At 37.4% G+C, this 16,912-nt stretch overlaps 1 protein-coding gene across 10 annotated transcripts in view; it reads left to right on the top strand.

Moving 5' to 3' along the window:
* ABLIM2 (actin binding LIM protein family member 2) overlaps positions 1–16,912 on the top strand; it is a 226,212-nt gene that overhangs the window by 145,837 nt on the left and 63,463 nt on the right. For 7 of the 10 annotated variants that reach the window (XR_012904395.1, XM_075930800.1, XM_014576101.3 and 4 more), the window contains exons 7-10: positions 1,277–1,364; positions 3,814–3,872; positions 8,401–8,478; positions 12,622–12,768. Coding sequence is in view for 9 of the 10 variants with exons in the window: in XM_075930800.1 (XP_075786915.1) it covers positions 1,277–1,364; positions 3,814–3,872; positions 8,401–8,478; positions 12,622–12,768 (372 nt within the window). In the remaining variant the exon portion in view is untranslated. The remainder of the gene's footprint in view (positions 1–1,276; positions 1,365–3,813; positions 3,873–8,400; positions 8,479–12,621; positions 12,769–16,912) is intronic. The other 3 variants (XM_075930805.1, XM_075930803.1, XM_075930806.1) reach the window with 1 other exon arrangement.

Below are 16,912 nucleotides of genomic sequence, written 5' to 3'. Positions count from 1 at the left end.
TGGACAGAACAAAGAGACTTGCCATACTGTAGAAACACACGAACAGCACCAATACCTGACATTCATTGTATTAGCTTCCAATCTCAGTTTTCCAAGGAAACAGGATATCTAATCATGCCAAATCATGCAATCACTTCTAATTAAGACAAAATACTTTCTGAACTGACTCTTGACTTCAGCTTTGTTTTTCCTCAGTCAGGTCTGCAGTATTTGATGCATAATGTAACATGTGGTCCATGTCAACACCATTTTGTTTTTTAATGCTAGTAGGTCATTTGGTCAAAGGGGATGAAATCTGGCCCTGATTAAATCATGGGAGTTTTACCATTGATTTCACTGGAGCCAAGATTTTATACCATAAATAAGACCATAAGAATTGCCATAGTGGGTCAGACCAATGGGATGCCTTCCTTGGTATCACGTGATCCAACAATGGCTGATGCTTCAGAGGGAATGAACAGATCAGTTATTAAGTGATCAATCCCCTATTGTCCAGTGCCAGCTTCTGGCAGTCAAGTTTAGGGAAACTTGGACCATAAGGTTGCATCCCTTACTATCTTGACTAAGAGTCCTTGATGGACCTGTCCTTCATGAATTTATCTTATTCGTTTTAGAGCCCAGTTATACTTTCAATCTTCAGAACATCTCCTGGCGTTGTGTGTTGTATGAAGTACTATCTTCTGTATGTTTTAAACTTAGTGATAGTTAATTTCATTGGGATGATCCTTGGTTATTCTGTTACATGAAGAGAGGTAATGAGAAGTGCTGTGGCACCTTAGAAACCAGCATATTTATTTGGGCATAAGTTTGTGTGGACAAGAACAAGCTTTGTCAGAGGTAGCAGTAGTTTGGAACAGGCTATGGTAAAATAGGGTATAAGGTATTTGGAAGCTTGATTTTTTTAGTCATCTCATTGGTTTTAAGTAAATTTAAGGCTCAATCCTACTCTCATTCAAGTCAATAGGAATACTTTCATTCACTTAAATTGAATCAGATCAGATCTACTATCAAAAGCATATTTATTTTTAAAAGAAGCATTGTTTGTAACTGAAATCAGCACTGCGATTTTGAAAACTTGATTTAACTGATTAGTATTACTCAATTTACTTAATTAAAAATGCACTCCGCAGTTTGAAAGAAAATAACATGTAAAATAACCTGTAATGAAATATTTTCTTCCAAACCTTAGTACAACATATGAAGGTGTAACCAGTGAATAAACTGCTGGGCTATCTAGAATTAGCATTGTCCATAATTACTTTTTTTCCCCCAACAGGCCGGAGAAAAACATTATCACCCAGTTTGTGCACGATGTGTCAGATGCAGTCAGATGTTTGCAGAAGGAGAAGAAATGTATCTGCAAGGTAAACAAATAAAATATATTATTAGTGTTGATTCTTAGTATATTTATTAAAACAATATCTGCATTTATAAGACAAACATCTCTAGCATAAGCATCTAGGCACAGCCTCTCTGGTGGTGTACTTTCTTGGCAAAACAGAAAAAGAAATTAAATGAGCAGAGGTAACTACCAATTTGATGTACTAACCAAAGAGGAATGTTTTTCTCAGCTCTGGTTACCTGCAAGTATCAGTACTGTACTACACTTGAATCAACTTTTGTGTTCATTCTTTAAACAGAGAAAATTAGACTCTACCTTCATAAGATTTGCCTTGACATTATTTAAAATCACAATTATTCTCTTGTCACATTGATTTATGGGAAATTAGTTCAATAAGGGCCAGTGTGATCGGTGACTTCACTCACTACAGGAGCCAGGGAATGTTGTGGTTTCTTGGTTAATTGCAAGCTCAGCATTTTCTAATTTTTGCTCTGAGATCAGATTGAAATACTCCCAAAGTTCAGGGGTATTCTCCAGAGTCTTTCTTTTTTTGTTTTCTGCAGTTAAATTTGCGTACAGTTTACCTCTATATTCTGACTGTACTGATGTTATGTTTGACTTTTCACATTTTATTTTGTTTTCTACTCAAGTTTCTGTGCTATTTTTCTCTTTCTCCCTTTCTGTTTGTTGCATGTATCATTTTTATCGTATTTAAATTTTATTTTCATCCCCCCGCAGATACAACCCTCCCTCTTGAAAACATCCTTCATGAAATAGCACTGAACAGTTTTACCAGGCCCATTTCATAAACCTGCAATACCACAAAAATACTTTCTCAACAGTATTTGCCCAGAAATTGTAAAAGTCACATTATGGTGAAATCATTTGCTGCCTACTCATATTTGGAACGTAAATATAAATTAACCATGATACCCTTATCCCAAATTATTAATTTAATGTAGCCAAATTCGGGTAAAATATTCCAAACCAAATGTGGGGCATAGAGGCACAAGATTGTCCTGTTGTGGAAATCTCATTGTCTTGGACGATGCCCTTTTTTTTTAACTATTACTGTGCTACTGGTTATTAAATTATTATTTAATTATTATTTATGTTACTTGAATTCTGCCCATAGTCTGTTTCCTTAAGGACACTGACATTTAATTGAAACACTTGCACACTTTTGATTATATATAGGTACATTTTTGTTGTTGTTTTATATATCAAGTGAATTTCTGTTGTTCAGATCATCCATTTTCCTGTTCCCTGCAGACCAAGCTTTTCCATTTCTATTTGGTAATGTGCTTGCAATTGTAGTTAAACTGCTAGTTTATCTCAAAGAAAAGCAGACACACTTCTTTAGCTAAAACAAAAAGACCATGGCTCCTTAGCATCTTGAATTAACAATGGTGGACATTATTTTTAAAGTTAAATTCTCATGATATAACTCTCTTCTTTGAAGCTTGCTTGCTAATATGTTCTAAAATAGGACTACTCTGTTGTGGGTTTTTTTCTAATATCCATTGTACCATAATCTTCTGGTTTTAATGTATTGTATTTTAAGGCTTGCTTCATATTTGTTTCCTGTTCTCTTTACTTTATTCCAGTGATATACTGCATCTTAAGAGCCACAAGTAGTTGTTTAATGTGTCCCCAGCAGCAATTTACAGCATGTAATATTAAAACACTGTGCGATTTAGTTATTAACCAATCAGGATGTTTTATTATTTTATTAAACATTCCAAGTTATTTACTTTACTAAATTATTAACTTATTTGCTGTGAAATGTATATATGTAAGCTAAATATTTCCCATGCCATACTATTTAAATATGAATAGTTCTATAGTAAATGAAACAATTAATTTACATTAATGTGGGTCTTTGGGGTAATGTTTATTGATAATTTGGCTCCTGAACAACTGAGGTCTGAGTATCACGGCCTAATTCAATCTTCCTGAAATAAGTTAATGTGACAGCATTTATCTTAAGTCCCACTTATAAGTTGGGACCACAAGATAAATGTTAATTTCATGAGCAATTCAGATAGGAGGCCAGAATAACAGCTGATGTAAATCAGCATAAGTCAATAGAACTATGGCATTTTATACCAGCTGAGAATCTGAACCAAAGTATGTACTTTATTCCAAGGATAAAAAGGGAAATAAAGACATTTTGTTTGTTTTGGTGGGTAAGAGGTTGTTGTGGTTTGAAGAATTTTCAGAGTTAAAAACCCCCCAGCAAAGCTTGTTTAATGATTTCTGAATATCACAGTGTTGTCATATTTTGACTTAGACATCATGGGTGAAAGCCTCACTCAGCTGAAGTTAACAGCAAAAACTCGCACTGACTTCAGTGAGGCCAAGATTTCACCCCAGTTTCTATGATTTTTGTAGATTAGTGTTCTGCCCTTCATACTAAAAGCTGCATTTTATAGGTCAGAATTCACCAGAGTGTTGGCTTTTATTTCCAGGAACTTCCATTTGGCATCCAGCCTGTAGACAGGCAGCCAAGACTGAAGAAAAAGGCAAGGTAAATGAAGCATCTTTTAATCCAGTTTGATTACATTGTCTTACTGGTCTGTTGGCCACTGAGATTATTAAGCATAGTGACTGTAAGTGACAGTACAGATGGCGCAGTACAGGTTGTACCTCCAAAATATGGGACTCTTGGGTCTGGCTGCCAAACCATGGATGCTCCTGGAGCAGAGAGCCCAGGAGCCTAAGGACAAGAGGGCCAGCCAGGTGGGACATCAAAGTTGGTAGCCTGGCTGGGATCATCGTGGGACTGGGGCCGGAGCCCCACGGCTTCCCCTTGCAGGGCAAAGCCGGGCTGGGACTGGAGCTCTGTGGCTTCCCCTGGCTGTGCGGGGATGGGGCCAGAGCCCCAAAGCTTTCCCAATGTCACAGGGCCAGGGTTGGAGCCCCAGCCCCACTGCTGCTCCCAGCTTAACAGGAATGGAGCCCCATGGCAGAAGCCAGAGTCTATGCTGCCCATAGAGCCAGCAATAGCTGGGCAAGCAGCCCAACCAGCTTCGGGGGGAGGGCGAGGTAGGATTATCTGCTGGGGCAGTCTACCAGCTGCGGGTGACAGGTTTGGGGGATGGTAGCAGGACACCTTCCCTGTCCCAGCAAATTCTCTTTTTCAGAACCACTCAGGTCAAAGTGATGCGGACCAGAGAGATCCAACCTCTAATAATTTATAATCTGTATTTTTGCTAGGTATTGATTAAACCTATTCTCCGAGGAAATTCTTGGCCTGAGATTATGCATATAACTTCTTGTCTTTTGATTAGGATGTAAGAAAACATTAATGCACTGGCAGCCTCTCTATTTAGATGTATATAAATAAAGAATAATTGGAATCCAGGTATATTTTCCTTACATAAAAATCTCTTTCTAGCACCTTTTTTTTTTTTGAGCTGCCACACCACTACACCATCTCGCCCTAATTTAATCTCTGATATTAAATAAATACTCAATAAGAATATTTGTGTAGTGAAAAGGGGATGATCTGTCTGTGTAGTGGAAAGGAGATTAATCAATAGAGACACAGTTTGTCTCAAGATGTTGGATTGAGATAGCATAGACTTGCTTAATGTAGGGAGGCCAAATGTGGGGTCTTTTGGATGATTTTCTTTAGTTGAGTCAAGTATTTGAAAGAGCTTTGATTAGGCTCGAGAAAAGTTATACTGCAAATGCATGGGGCAGAGCAGGATAGAATTCCGACCAGGACTATGAAAGACTTAAATATCTGCTGTGTTAGCAATTACATCTCTGATTGAAGTACAGCTTTGATAGATATTATTTTTGGCTTCATCCTAGAAGGTGAAGGTCACATGTATTGTACCTATGTGTTTAAGAGAGATAAATGATTGATCTGGTCCATCATTTTTTGGAGAGCTCTGAACTCAAGTGAGCATTTAAAATGTGAAGTAAGCAATTAACCTTTTGCCTCATAAATTTGAGCCAATAGCCAGTGGTATTTCAGGATAGAAATCAAAAGAAAAAATATTCCCATGTTGTCCTTTTTGACAGTTGTGTATTTTGGTTTAAACAAGTGCTATTGATTCAGCATAACAATATATCTTACATTATCAGACTTACACAGCCTCTTTTTCCAATTGATTAGTAGAAATTGTGGGGCTAAAACTTCATGCAGCCTTTTGAAATTATAGGGATTAATAAATTTAGGAATGGAATGATATGATGGGGGTGCCTGTGAGTGATAGCAGGAACTGGATTAGTTTACCCACCATGTCCTTCCAGTCATATGTTCCTATGTAGTTAACTACTTTTTTGTCTTTAAACGAAGGACAGTGGATACTGTTTTGCTGGCCATGTGCTAGCTGGATTTCTCTCCATGGCAAAGAAAATACCCTCATGAGACATTGTTTAAAGACTGACACATTAGTCACACATCTCTCAAGTGCTATGCATAATGCCTCTAATCTTGAGTAGAGTGAAAGAGGCTCTCTGTGTGTAAATCCTATAAAAGTCTGTGGGCGTTTTGTTGGAGTAGAAATACACAATTGGAGCAAAAAGCTGTTCAGCACTAATTATCTCTCATTTACTTTGATTTTTTTTTATTTACCAGTGCATTTTTACGTAACAGAAAGAAAAGTGAAGGATGGAATTTTATAAAGAGTTGCAGTAGAGGATTGTTAGCACAGCTTGAAGAGGTGACTGTGTAGGATGGGGCAATTGACTGACATTTTAATAAATGACGGAGAGCATCCTCAGGGTGATCATTTTAAAATAATGTTTATTATCTATGTACTGAACACCATAATGTATGTGAACAGGGCAGAAAGAGTAGGCGGATGCATGCTCTGGGCTTTAAAGATGACGTGGAGGGGGAAAGGTTGGGGAGGAACTGGTAGAGCTGAGGGATATTGTTTTTATCTAAGCGATATAAGAACAAGCTTGCAAACAGATGGGAAGGAGCCAGAAGAGAAAGAAAATATGAAAGTAAAGGAGAGGAAGGACAAGAGTCATCACAGGACGGTGAGGCTAAAAACTGGTGGATAGGTGCAAAGGCAGAATGCTGGGAGAAGGGAGCAAAAGGAAAGTGTAGAGAGTAGCAGAAAGTAAAAGAATAGAGAGACTGAGGAGTGAGTTTGGGGGGGAGACAGGATCAGAACTTGTTAGTGAAGAGTTTGTAAGAGAAGTAATGGACAATGCAGAGCACCTCCTAGATCAGCCAGACATTCCAAAATAGTGGGGGTTTTATATAACCATTTGTTTAGTGACCCATTACTCATACTGAATACTACCTCTCTTCTTAAGTGTTCCAGAAGTAGTAGGTCTACTTGTGCAGTGAGGCATTATATATGAGGAAGGATTTCACAATCTAACTTTTAAGACATATAAACAAACTAGACAAGCAGCAAAAATGCAATATTAACAATGATAAATAGAAATGTACAGGATGAACCTCTCTAATCTGGCACCCTTTGGACCTGACTTGTGCCAAATCAGAGAATTTGCCAGAGCATAGGAGATAAATATTGTCCAGCAGCGTTACCAACACTTCTACTACCTTAAAAGACATGTAGGGGAAATTAGAGCTAAATAACAGCACAGAATACTGAGAGCCAAGACTGGTAGCTGTAAACAAACTTAGTTTTATGCGACCATGGGAAACTTGGCCACACACATGATAAGTGGACATTGGGCTAACTAAAATCATGACAGACCATGGATGTTGCTTGATCAGAGAGTGCCAGATGAGAGAGGTTCAAACTGTACCATTATTTTTCTAGAGGAACATGATATAGAGCCATCATAGGGGTTTTTTTCTGTTGGTAAGGTAGTGTCATGTTAGAGATCAAAGATTTACTGTAAAATCCTTAATCACATTTTATAAATTATTTAGTCAGGGGCTTTTTGAAGATAATTATGTTGAATGTCTCCTGCAGACAACTATGAAATTAGAGCCATTTTGTGGCTATGCCTAGTAGGTAGCAGCTACCACCATTAGTGAACAGAATAGATAGGACAACCCCTTATCTTACAGCTTAATACCACTAACAGACAAGAAATTGCTAGATTTAGCAATACTGTGCATGACCATTACTGTGCTCCTGGCTAAATTCACATCCATTTGCAATCAAGCACAGCTTTCTCGGTACAAGCATAAAATATTTTATGAAGAGCTAAAGTACACGATTGAAGGATAGTGTAAGGAATAAATGTTATTTCATTATTTTATAATTTAAACGTCTGGCTGTCACAAGTTGGTTTCAATTTGAATAATAACCGTCAAGAACATTCATTTGCTGTTGTTGTTCTTGCATCTTACAGCCCTTCTTTTTTCTTTATAATTAATGCTGCTTCTCGCAATAAAGGAAATTACCAAAAACATTACAGTGAAGTTATGTCATGACTTAGAGATGACATTTTAAATGCACTAACTAGTTAAAAAACAACAACAGGGAATACAAGCCTGCTAAGATTGTAACGAATGTTAATCTGATGGACTCAATAGTAAGATAGCAATAAGAGACTGAAGGCAAGATCCTACAACGCAGTTACACATCCAGCCTCTTTTCATTTCAGTAGAAGTTAGGCATATAAATATCTTTGATGGTCTGGTCCTGAGTCTTTTTTGCATTTTGCTTTATTTGCAATGTTCTAGGTGCTGTTTACTGGTGCTGATTAATTGCATAGAACCATGAGACATTTTAGAAACCAAATGTGAAAATTTGACATAAACATAGGGACTCAAATTCTGCTCCTAGGCACCTAAATGACCCCTGCTTCAGAGCGTCTATAACTGCACCAGCATTAACAGCCTTCTGGCACCATTCTGGTAGCCCAGGACCACACCACTGGAATTCATTCTGTTAGGCGGAAGGTAAATGATACATGAGATAACTTACGGACTATGGCAAAAAATAATTATTTGGACAACTGATTAGTGCTCTTTGATGCATATGTTTACTGAAGCATTCTATTTGTGAATGGCAACTCTGAGTTTAAATGGAAGACTTTTTACCTTTTTTCTTTATTGGAAAGGTACATATAAATTTCCCTTTGCTTTTTGTTTTCTATTGTAGGAAACTAGAACCTCCTCTGAGAGTGTTATTTCCATTCCTGCGTCAAGTACATCAGGTTCCCCAAGCCGTGTGATCTATGTAAGTGTGTTATTCCCTTCTACAGTCCATGCTAGGAGATAGAAAGAAAAGTGTTGAACTTTTTACTGTTAACTCTTGTTGATCATATTCCATTACTGAACAGAAAGCTGATAATTTTCAAGACTTCTTTATTTGTTTATTCTTACAAATCAAAACTAATAGTCTTCCATTAAATTGTTTTAATATCATAGTTACAAATAACAGGATATTGGTAGTTTATTCTTTTCCTTTGCTTGTATATTATTATGTCTTAGATTACCACTTAAATTTTACGAAACATGCCAAGTATCTAAAAAAGAAATAAATTTCTAAGTAAACAGTAGTCTGAAAGAAGATTGCAAGTTTCAAGCTGAACATCACTGATTTAGAAGATCTAATTTTCACATGGTCATATTTTACAAGCTTAAGTCCTGATTCCTCAATTCATGGCATTCAAACATGCTTCTGCCTGCACATGTTGCATTTGCGGATCACACTCTTTCTAACCTGAAAGAAATTAGGACCTACTTCTGCTTTCACTGAAGTTAGTGGGAGATTTACCTCCATGTTCATTGGGAACAGATTTTGGACCTTATACTAATAAAACAATTGGAAGGGTCCTAACCATATAAAGAACCAAGAGGTTCCAAATGAGAGAGCAGCCAAAATGAGCATTTAAAATAATTAAATACCATTGAAAAAAAAAGCTTATATTTGTTAATTTTTCCAGCACCTGTTGGGTGTTACTTTTAGTACCTGCTATGACAGCCATCTGGAGATGATGTTCATAAGCATGTTCTTAAGGTCACAAAACGGTCAAAGCAGCAAATATCAGCGCAACTGGCACTCACTTCTGGGAACCCTTCAAGATTCCACTTCCGATCCTGTCTGGCCCATGCAGTGACACTGAGGCACAGCATGAAAGCTAGAAAGAATAGCTATAGACCACAGTTTACCAGTTTATAACGTGATGTATATTTTATGAAGTGTAGGTGTCTGTACTTACTACCAGAGAGATGCCTTGGAGCCAAAGGCTGCAGTCTTTCTTTAGGTAAAATTACTATGAATGGGAATTTTGCTTGACTAAATTCTGAGGCTGTGTCTAGACTGGCATGATTTTGCCTGTCTACACTGGCTGCAAGTATTTGCACAAGAACACTGACTTTGTAATGTACAAAAAAACACTGACTTTGTAATGTACAAGTATTCTTGAGCAAGAGGGCCAGTGTAGACAGCAACATTAATTTCTTGCGCAAGAAAGCCCGATGGCTAAAATGGCCATCGGAGCTTTCTTGCGCAAGAGAGCGTCTACACTTGCATGGATGCTTTTGCGCAAAAGCAAATCTTTTGCGCAAAGGCACATGCCAGTATAGACACTCTCTTGCACAAATACTTTTAACGGAAAAACTTTGCGCAAAATCATGCCAGTCTAGATGCAGCCTGAGGGAGGACAGTAGGGCTTGGTCTTGCCTTTCTGGCAGGAACTCCATATTGCTCTAACCTGACATGTTTTTAAAATGCTTCCTCTAACAATGACATGGCCATCATCAGCACAGACATATTCATTGTGAACTGGGATTTTTCTCACCTAACCATATTTTCCTTGCCCAGATGGTCACCTGTGTGAGGTATTTCTACCCTTATGCCTTTCTATTACTTTTTCACATTTTTCTATTTGATTTATACATGTAGTGGCAAATATGTAGCTGTGGTGTTGTACTTGCAAGCATTTTTCTTGAAGACAGTGATTAAGTATGCTTCGTGGGTGGCTAATAGTCAAGGACAAACCTCCATTCTCATTCTCTGTCTAAACTGTGTTTTTCAAAGTGTCTTAAGTCAGTAAGTGTGACATACTTATTTAGAGGCAGCTGGTACTTCAAAAGAAGCAAGTTTGCTGTGTCAGTCAGAGAAAAATATTCCCATGGGCATGTCAGTTTTTGCTGTATCTCTCATTCTCATGTGTATTAATTGTCAGAAAGTTCTGAGATTGTTTAACTCCCATTTATATGTCTGGGAAGAGAAAGGGAGGAGAAGTCAAATCAGTTGTTATTGAATTCGTATGTTATTTCAGAGCATGTCTTCTTTGCACTCCTGTTACAGTGGCATGTAGAGAATACACACTTCATTTCTCCCCAGCACAGGTATAATAGAAGAGTAGATGGTGAGACACTGATTATGCAAGTGGTGTAAAGATGCACTTGGTCCCTTAACAGGAGTAGGCAAACTATAGCCCCGGGGCTGCATCTGGCCCATCGGAGCTTTTAACATGGTCCTTAGGATTACTAGTCCAGTGGCAGCTCCCTGCCTGCTTTGGCCCTGTGCCGCTCTTGGAAGTGGTTGGCATGCCCCTGCAGCCCCTGAGATGGGGGCAGAGGTCTCCATATGCTGTCCTCACCAGCAGGTGCCATCTCTGCTGCTCCCATTGGCCAGGAATGGGGAACTGAAGTCAATGAAAGCTGTGGGGATGGTGCCTGCAGATGAGGGCAACATGCAGAACCACCTGCCCCCTTCCCAGGAGCTGCTGCCTGCTTCTTGGAGTAATGTGGAGCCGGGCACATGGGGAGCCTGCCTTAGCCCCACTGCAGTGCTGCCCAAGGTAAGTGGCGCCCAGTCAGAGCTCACAGCCCTAACCCTCCGTCTTAATCTCCTACCCTGAACCCCCTCCTAAACCCCACAATCAGTCCTCTGTCCCAGCCCTACATACATGACCCACCATACAATTTACCTATTCAGATGTGGGGTAGTAAGAGCGGATCTGGGCCATGTTGTCTGTAACAAAATGTGTTTTCATTCAAATGTCCTGTATTTGGGTGGGCCATGTGGAAGGAATTATACTACAATGTATTTTTTCTAGAAAGGCTTGGTATCTTTAGGTTCATAATGAAGAATGGGGGCTGAATGAAATAGATAATGAAGGAGATGGTGGTAGGCAACAGCTGGAGTAGTGTGTTTAGGATCAGTTACTCTCTGAGATAGCTTTATGGAAGGAAGAATGGGTATTTGTTTACCCCAATGCATATAACAGTTGGATTACCTGAGACAAATCTATTCTGTATAAGTGGAAGCAGTGGGGTGAAATGTATTTACTTTTGCAATTGCTTTAAGTGATTCTAAGAGGATGTTTGTTTTCCATTTTATTTTGTTCCTGGGATTTTGTTTTATACGGTGTTCCTGCAATTTTATAAGGTGTTTTATATGTTTACTTACAGCACATAAATAAATTCATATTTTGTTCTATATTCCTGAAGGTAGTATTGCATGCAGATAAAATGTACCCCAAAAAAGAGAGAGAAATTGCGTACATTGATCCATCTCAAAATCATGTTCCATCCAAACTGAGGCATAAGAGGGGTCAGGGCAAGCTACTCTGAGGTATATAGATACAGCTAATGAGTGCTGTGAAACTTACAGGCTTTTTAATAGTCTCAGAGCCAGATCATCCAAACCTCATGTAAACTGGCTTGGCTTCATTGAATTCCAGGGAGCTACACACGTATTTACAGGCTTAGGACCTTAGTTTGGTGCCTTACAAACATAAACCTTGATCTTGCAATGAGCTCCATGGAGACAGATCCTAACTTCAGTTGCAGGGTACGGATCACACACAGTAATGCAATTTTACTGGAGATTAGTTATGCAGGAACTGTAGGACAGAATAAGCAGCTCTTTTGCATGGGAGAAATTACTGACCAGCAGCATTTCAGCATCTGGATAGGGGATAGTTAGTGCTGGAAAGAAGAATTTGATTATTCTTTATCATCCATAATGGGAAAAGAAAATAAACACTGCAATCCAAAATCTCCTTAGAGGAAATGGTTCTTTTGACCAGCCCATGATTACAAGGTTAGCCCTGCTGTCTCTTTGCATAGCTAATAGTCAGCAGGATAGAAATGGAAGAAAACTACAATTACCAACATTACCACTATACTCTAAACTTGAATGGCTGACAGTCATGAACATTTATAAAGAAATTAATTATATGCATTTAGGATCTTGTGATAAGCAGTGAAAAGTTTTTAAATTCTCAGACATACAAATGTTAATATTAATTAATGCTACTGTTAATGTTTATGGTGGTTCTACCTATATGGGTCCATCCTTTTCTGACTGTGTATTGCTCATATTCCTTCTTGTCTTTACTGCTTTCTTTCCTCCTTTTCTTAGGCAAAGCTTGGAGATGAAATTCTTGACTACAGGGATTTGGCTGCTCTTCCTAAAAATAAAGCCATCTATAACATTGACCGCCCAGATATGATCTCCTATTCTCCATATATCAGTTACTCTTCAGATGACAGGCATAGTTATGGGGAGGTACTGAAACCTGTGTTTTTTTTGTTAATCTAAAAATTAATATAAGTCATTAAACACATCACTGTGTCTACACTATTAGACACATTTGCAATTTTTGTAAACTTGTATTCGTGGGAGTTATTTTATGCATTCATAATCACTTGAATAGTAGAACAAGTGGGGTTTCACATTTCACTCGTTAGTTCATGGGAATTAAAATATAACTTTTTGTGATTGATTTAAAAAATAAACAAATGAGATTTAATAAAAGTACATTTTTCTGCCAAAGAAATTATACTTGCATGTGGTAGAAAATAGGAACCATTGCTAATTATAACACAAAGATCAGAAGGCAAACCAAATACTCTTCATGCTTTTGTTAAATGTAGCATGTTATTTTGGTACTGTACCACAACAAAGGTATCATTTTTCTGTGTACAAATTCCTTTCAACCACCCCATAATAAAGTTAATCTTCATGTCATGCATACATATTGCCTTTTTCAAGTGCAGAGCTAATGTTATAACATTTTTGCTAAAGTAATTTAATTCTAATGATGTTTTATGTGAAACGTATTTTTACATAACTCCTGTCATACAAGGTAGTTTTTCTTTTTCTCTCATGTTTGCCCTTCATTTCATTTTCTAATTTCTTTTCTAGTTTTAGATTTTTTAAATTAAAATTTCTGTGAAAAATTAATTGCTGTGAACATTAGCTTAACTTTGATGTAAATAGATGGGTCTAAATAAATGCTTGAAATAATAGTGATAGAATAATAAAGGCACAAATCCTGCAAAAACTTACATATGTACTTTATACAGATAACTGTTCAAAAAGGCACAAGTAAATGTACTGCAGGGAACAATCCTGCTTTTTTCATGGGGCTGTAAAGACCTTAATTGGCCTTTTCCACTTTCTTTCTTCATAAGATTTCTTCGGGATTTAAAAAATGTTGACCTCTCCCTGAATTTTAGACAAGCTGAGTTACCCCTTTTCAATTTCACATTAATTCCAAACAAAAATATTATTTGAAAGATTATTTCTATGCCTGTATTAATGATCCACCTGGGAAATAATCTAAAACACTGGAAACATTGCTTAATTGCAGTTCTTCCCACCTGTTGGAAATCTTGCTAGTGGGAATGATGCTGCTACATTGGCAGTTTGACTTTCTAGTACCTGCCTAGGTTTTTTATTGGTGCCTATGCATATTAGTGATGAATGGGTTTTTGTGGGGGGGGGGGGGGTTGGGTTTTTTTGCCAATCCATAAACTAAGATATAACCCTGAGTAGTCTTACTTGTGTGGTTCAGAAGTTGAAACACAACACATTCAAAATGAAAGGATTTGCTCTCAAGGGAATCTTGTGACTGTTTTTGTATGTATAGGACATACAGCATCTTAACCCAGTGGTCTCCTTAGGACCCAAGTATTTCCTGTATCATATGTCCAGACTCTGCCATCCCTGCTCACAATGGAGTGTGCCTTATTCTTTGAATTGACCACCTGAAATCAACTAGACTGTGGAGTAAGGTGTTGTTCTATGGTATCAAGGGTATCAGACCCTCTCCATTACAGAGGGCACTGGAAGATGTAGTTGGGAGGTGTGATATAGGAATTTGAGAATAGAGTGTTAGAGCAGAAAGCCCAATAAAGCAATAGGCGAATAGTGAGATATTAATAATAAGCACAATTATATTCATAAAACCTGTAAATCCCTAGTAGGGACTGAATATGTTTAGGAATGATATCCTGACTCCATCAAAGCCTGTGGTAAAAACCAGATTGTCTGCATTGAGGTGAAACTTTCACTTTCAGTGTGGCCTGGGTTAATGAAAAAACCTCAGGGCACCTTAAATTTCTCCCTGTAAGGAGCAGTTCCTTATATGTGAATTGGGAAGCTACTTTGTGGAGCCCGTAATTGGTTCAATCAGACCCTCATTCACCATTAATCATTTGACACCTAACAGTAGCCCTGCTTTTTGCCAATTCAACAGTGCCATTCCATAGTTTTGCATTACCTTATAAAACAGGTATGATTCTGCTTGTTCTTTCCAAGGTTAGGTTGTGAGTTGTATATTCTTGTCCACGCAGACATCCATGTATCCCCCTTTACCTGATGGACATTATGCATCTTTAGCTATTGAAAAAGGTTGTTAAATTCCTTTTACTTTCAAGACCAAATGAAATATTTTTAAATAGATAGAAACATTTCTGTGAGTGCAGCACTTATTTTTAGACTGGTGGAGCCAAACAGTTTAGTCATAAATGCCTCATAAACTGAGCTGTCTGTCAGAGCCTTCTGTTTCAGAGATGATAGGTTGAGAAGACTAAAAAGAATATAAAATGTTTCTAAAAATCCTAATGCTAAAATTTCCTTGCGGTGTGTTACTCAGTTACATTTAGGTCATATTAGGTTACTTTAAACTAACTAGCTATGGCAAAATCAGCATAGTTTAATGCTAGGCATAAATGTAATGTATGCTTAATGCCTGTGACTTCACTACACTGTTTTAAAAAACAGGATCTAATTGTGCTCTGTTATATGAATTTCAGTATTGGTTTCAATAAAATTACTCTGGATTTACAGTGGTGTAGCAGAGAGCAGAATTTCTCTACCAATTGTCAGAGAAAAATAAGGTAACAGCAAAAATTAGCTGTCAAATAAAGCTGCTCTCTAATTAATGATGGGGGTCATGTACTGATATCTTGGAATATTTTAAAGCAGAGATGGGCTGAGCTTCCAAGTTCCAACCCAAACCTCAGCTGTATTTAGACAGAGGTTTGGCACAGGCTTTTCTCTATTTTAAAGTAGTTGCTTTAAACAAGTGGGGGGGGGGGGAGGGTTCTATTAAAGGTGCAGTCCTTATTGTAGGATTCAATAGAGTACAACCTAGCCATGGAATTCTCTTTTGAAATGAAATAATTATATAGCTGTGTAAGGAAGAGATTTTCATTTTTACTCTTTCTTGTTTTTATTTAAAAAATCTAATTTGGAATTTTTTTATCTAATTGGTAGATGTCCTGTTTAAACTGTTTGTGTCATATGTGTTGCACCTGGATGTTGATATCGTTAAAATAGCATTTCTCACAAATAGCACCATGCATGAATTTTGTATGACTAATTTGTCACTTTGTGTGTTGCCGTTTGCAGTCACCTCAGTTGCTCTCTCCAACACTTACTGAGGTAATCCCTAGTGCCTTTGTTCTGTTCTGATCTATTTCATGATTCACTAGACTTGTTTATAAAGATAATCATCAGAGCCTGAAATATGGATGGTTTGCCTCCTGAGTCTGCAGAGCCATGATGTCTTTATAAAGAGGTTTCTTTAATACTGTTACTTATATCAAACAGCTGCTGTGCTTCTATATTGTCACCTGAATGTTTCTGTTTCATTGACTGTCATCTGCATTTCTATTTCAGAAATAGTTCATGTAATACAGTTTAGATGATCATAACTTTTGTCATATGTTGCCAAATAAATAACATTCGGAACTGTAATCTGCTTTTGGATTTAACAACTAACTTTTTTAGTTGGCCTGGACTAGGGCCTTGATGTGGCTCTTTCTATCCACTTTTTCCCCACACAAGGTTAAACCATCTGTATATTCATGTAATTAAACTATCTGTCTGTATATTTGCACACATCTGGAGTCAGATACACAGCTGATCAGTATACATCCATTGACTTTAATGGAACTGTACCAGTACCCAGAACACATCATTGTTAAAGATGCCAGTTCAAGGAATACCACTTTGGAAACAACACAACAACATCACACCCAAAAAATACCACTTTCAGGAACAGTGATTTCTAGTTTATGTAGATGGAAAATAAATAAATCTGGCAGGCATGACTCATTACTTCACCAATTTTATGTCCTCTTTTCACTTCATTGTACTAAGTGGAATTAAGCTGTTGTAAAATTATTGTAACAGATAGAACATTTCAGCCCAATAAGAATTGATAGTTTCCCTTAAATATCATAAAGTACAAACTGTTACTAGAACTCAGAGAGAAAAGTAGTTATCAATTAGAAATGTAATTTATTTGATAACTTTTTTAAAAAGAAAGATACTATTTTTATTGTTGTATTTCATGATTTTAGCAGACTATTTCCTACAGAGACCAAAGAGATGCAGAAAGTAAAGATTGAGATAATCA

Source organism: Pelodiscus sinensis, chromosome 5 (genome assembly GCF_049634645.1).
Source record: "Pelodiscus sinensis isolate JC-2024 chromosome 5, ASM4963464v1, whole genome shotgun sequence".
Classification (NCBI taxonomy): domain Eukaryota; kingdom Metazoa; phylum Chordata; order Testudines; family Trionychidae; genus Pelodiscus; species Pelodiscus sinensis.
Note: the sequence above shows the minus strand (reverse complement) of the source record. Positions and strands in the feature narration are given on the sequence as shown.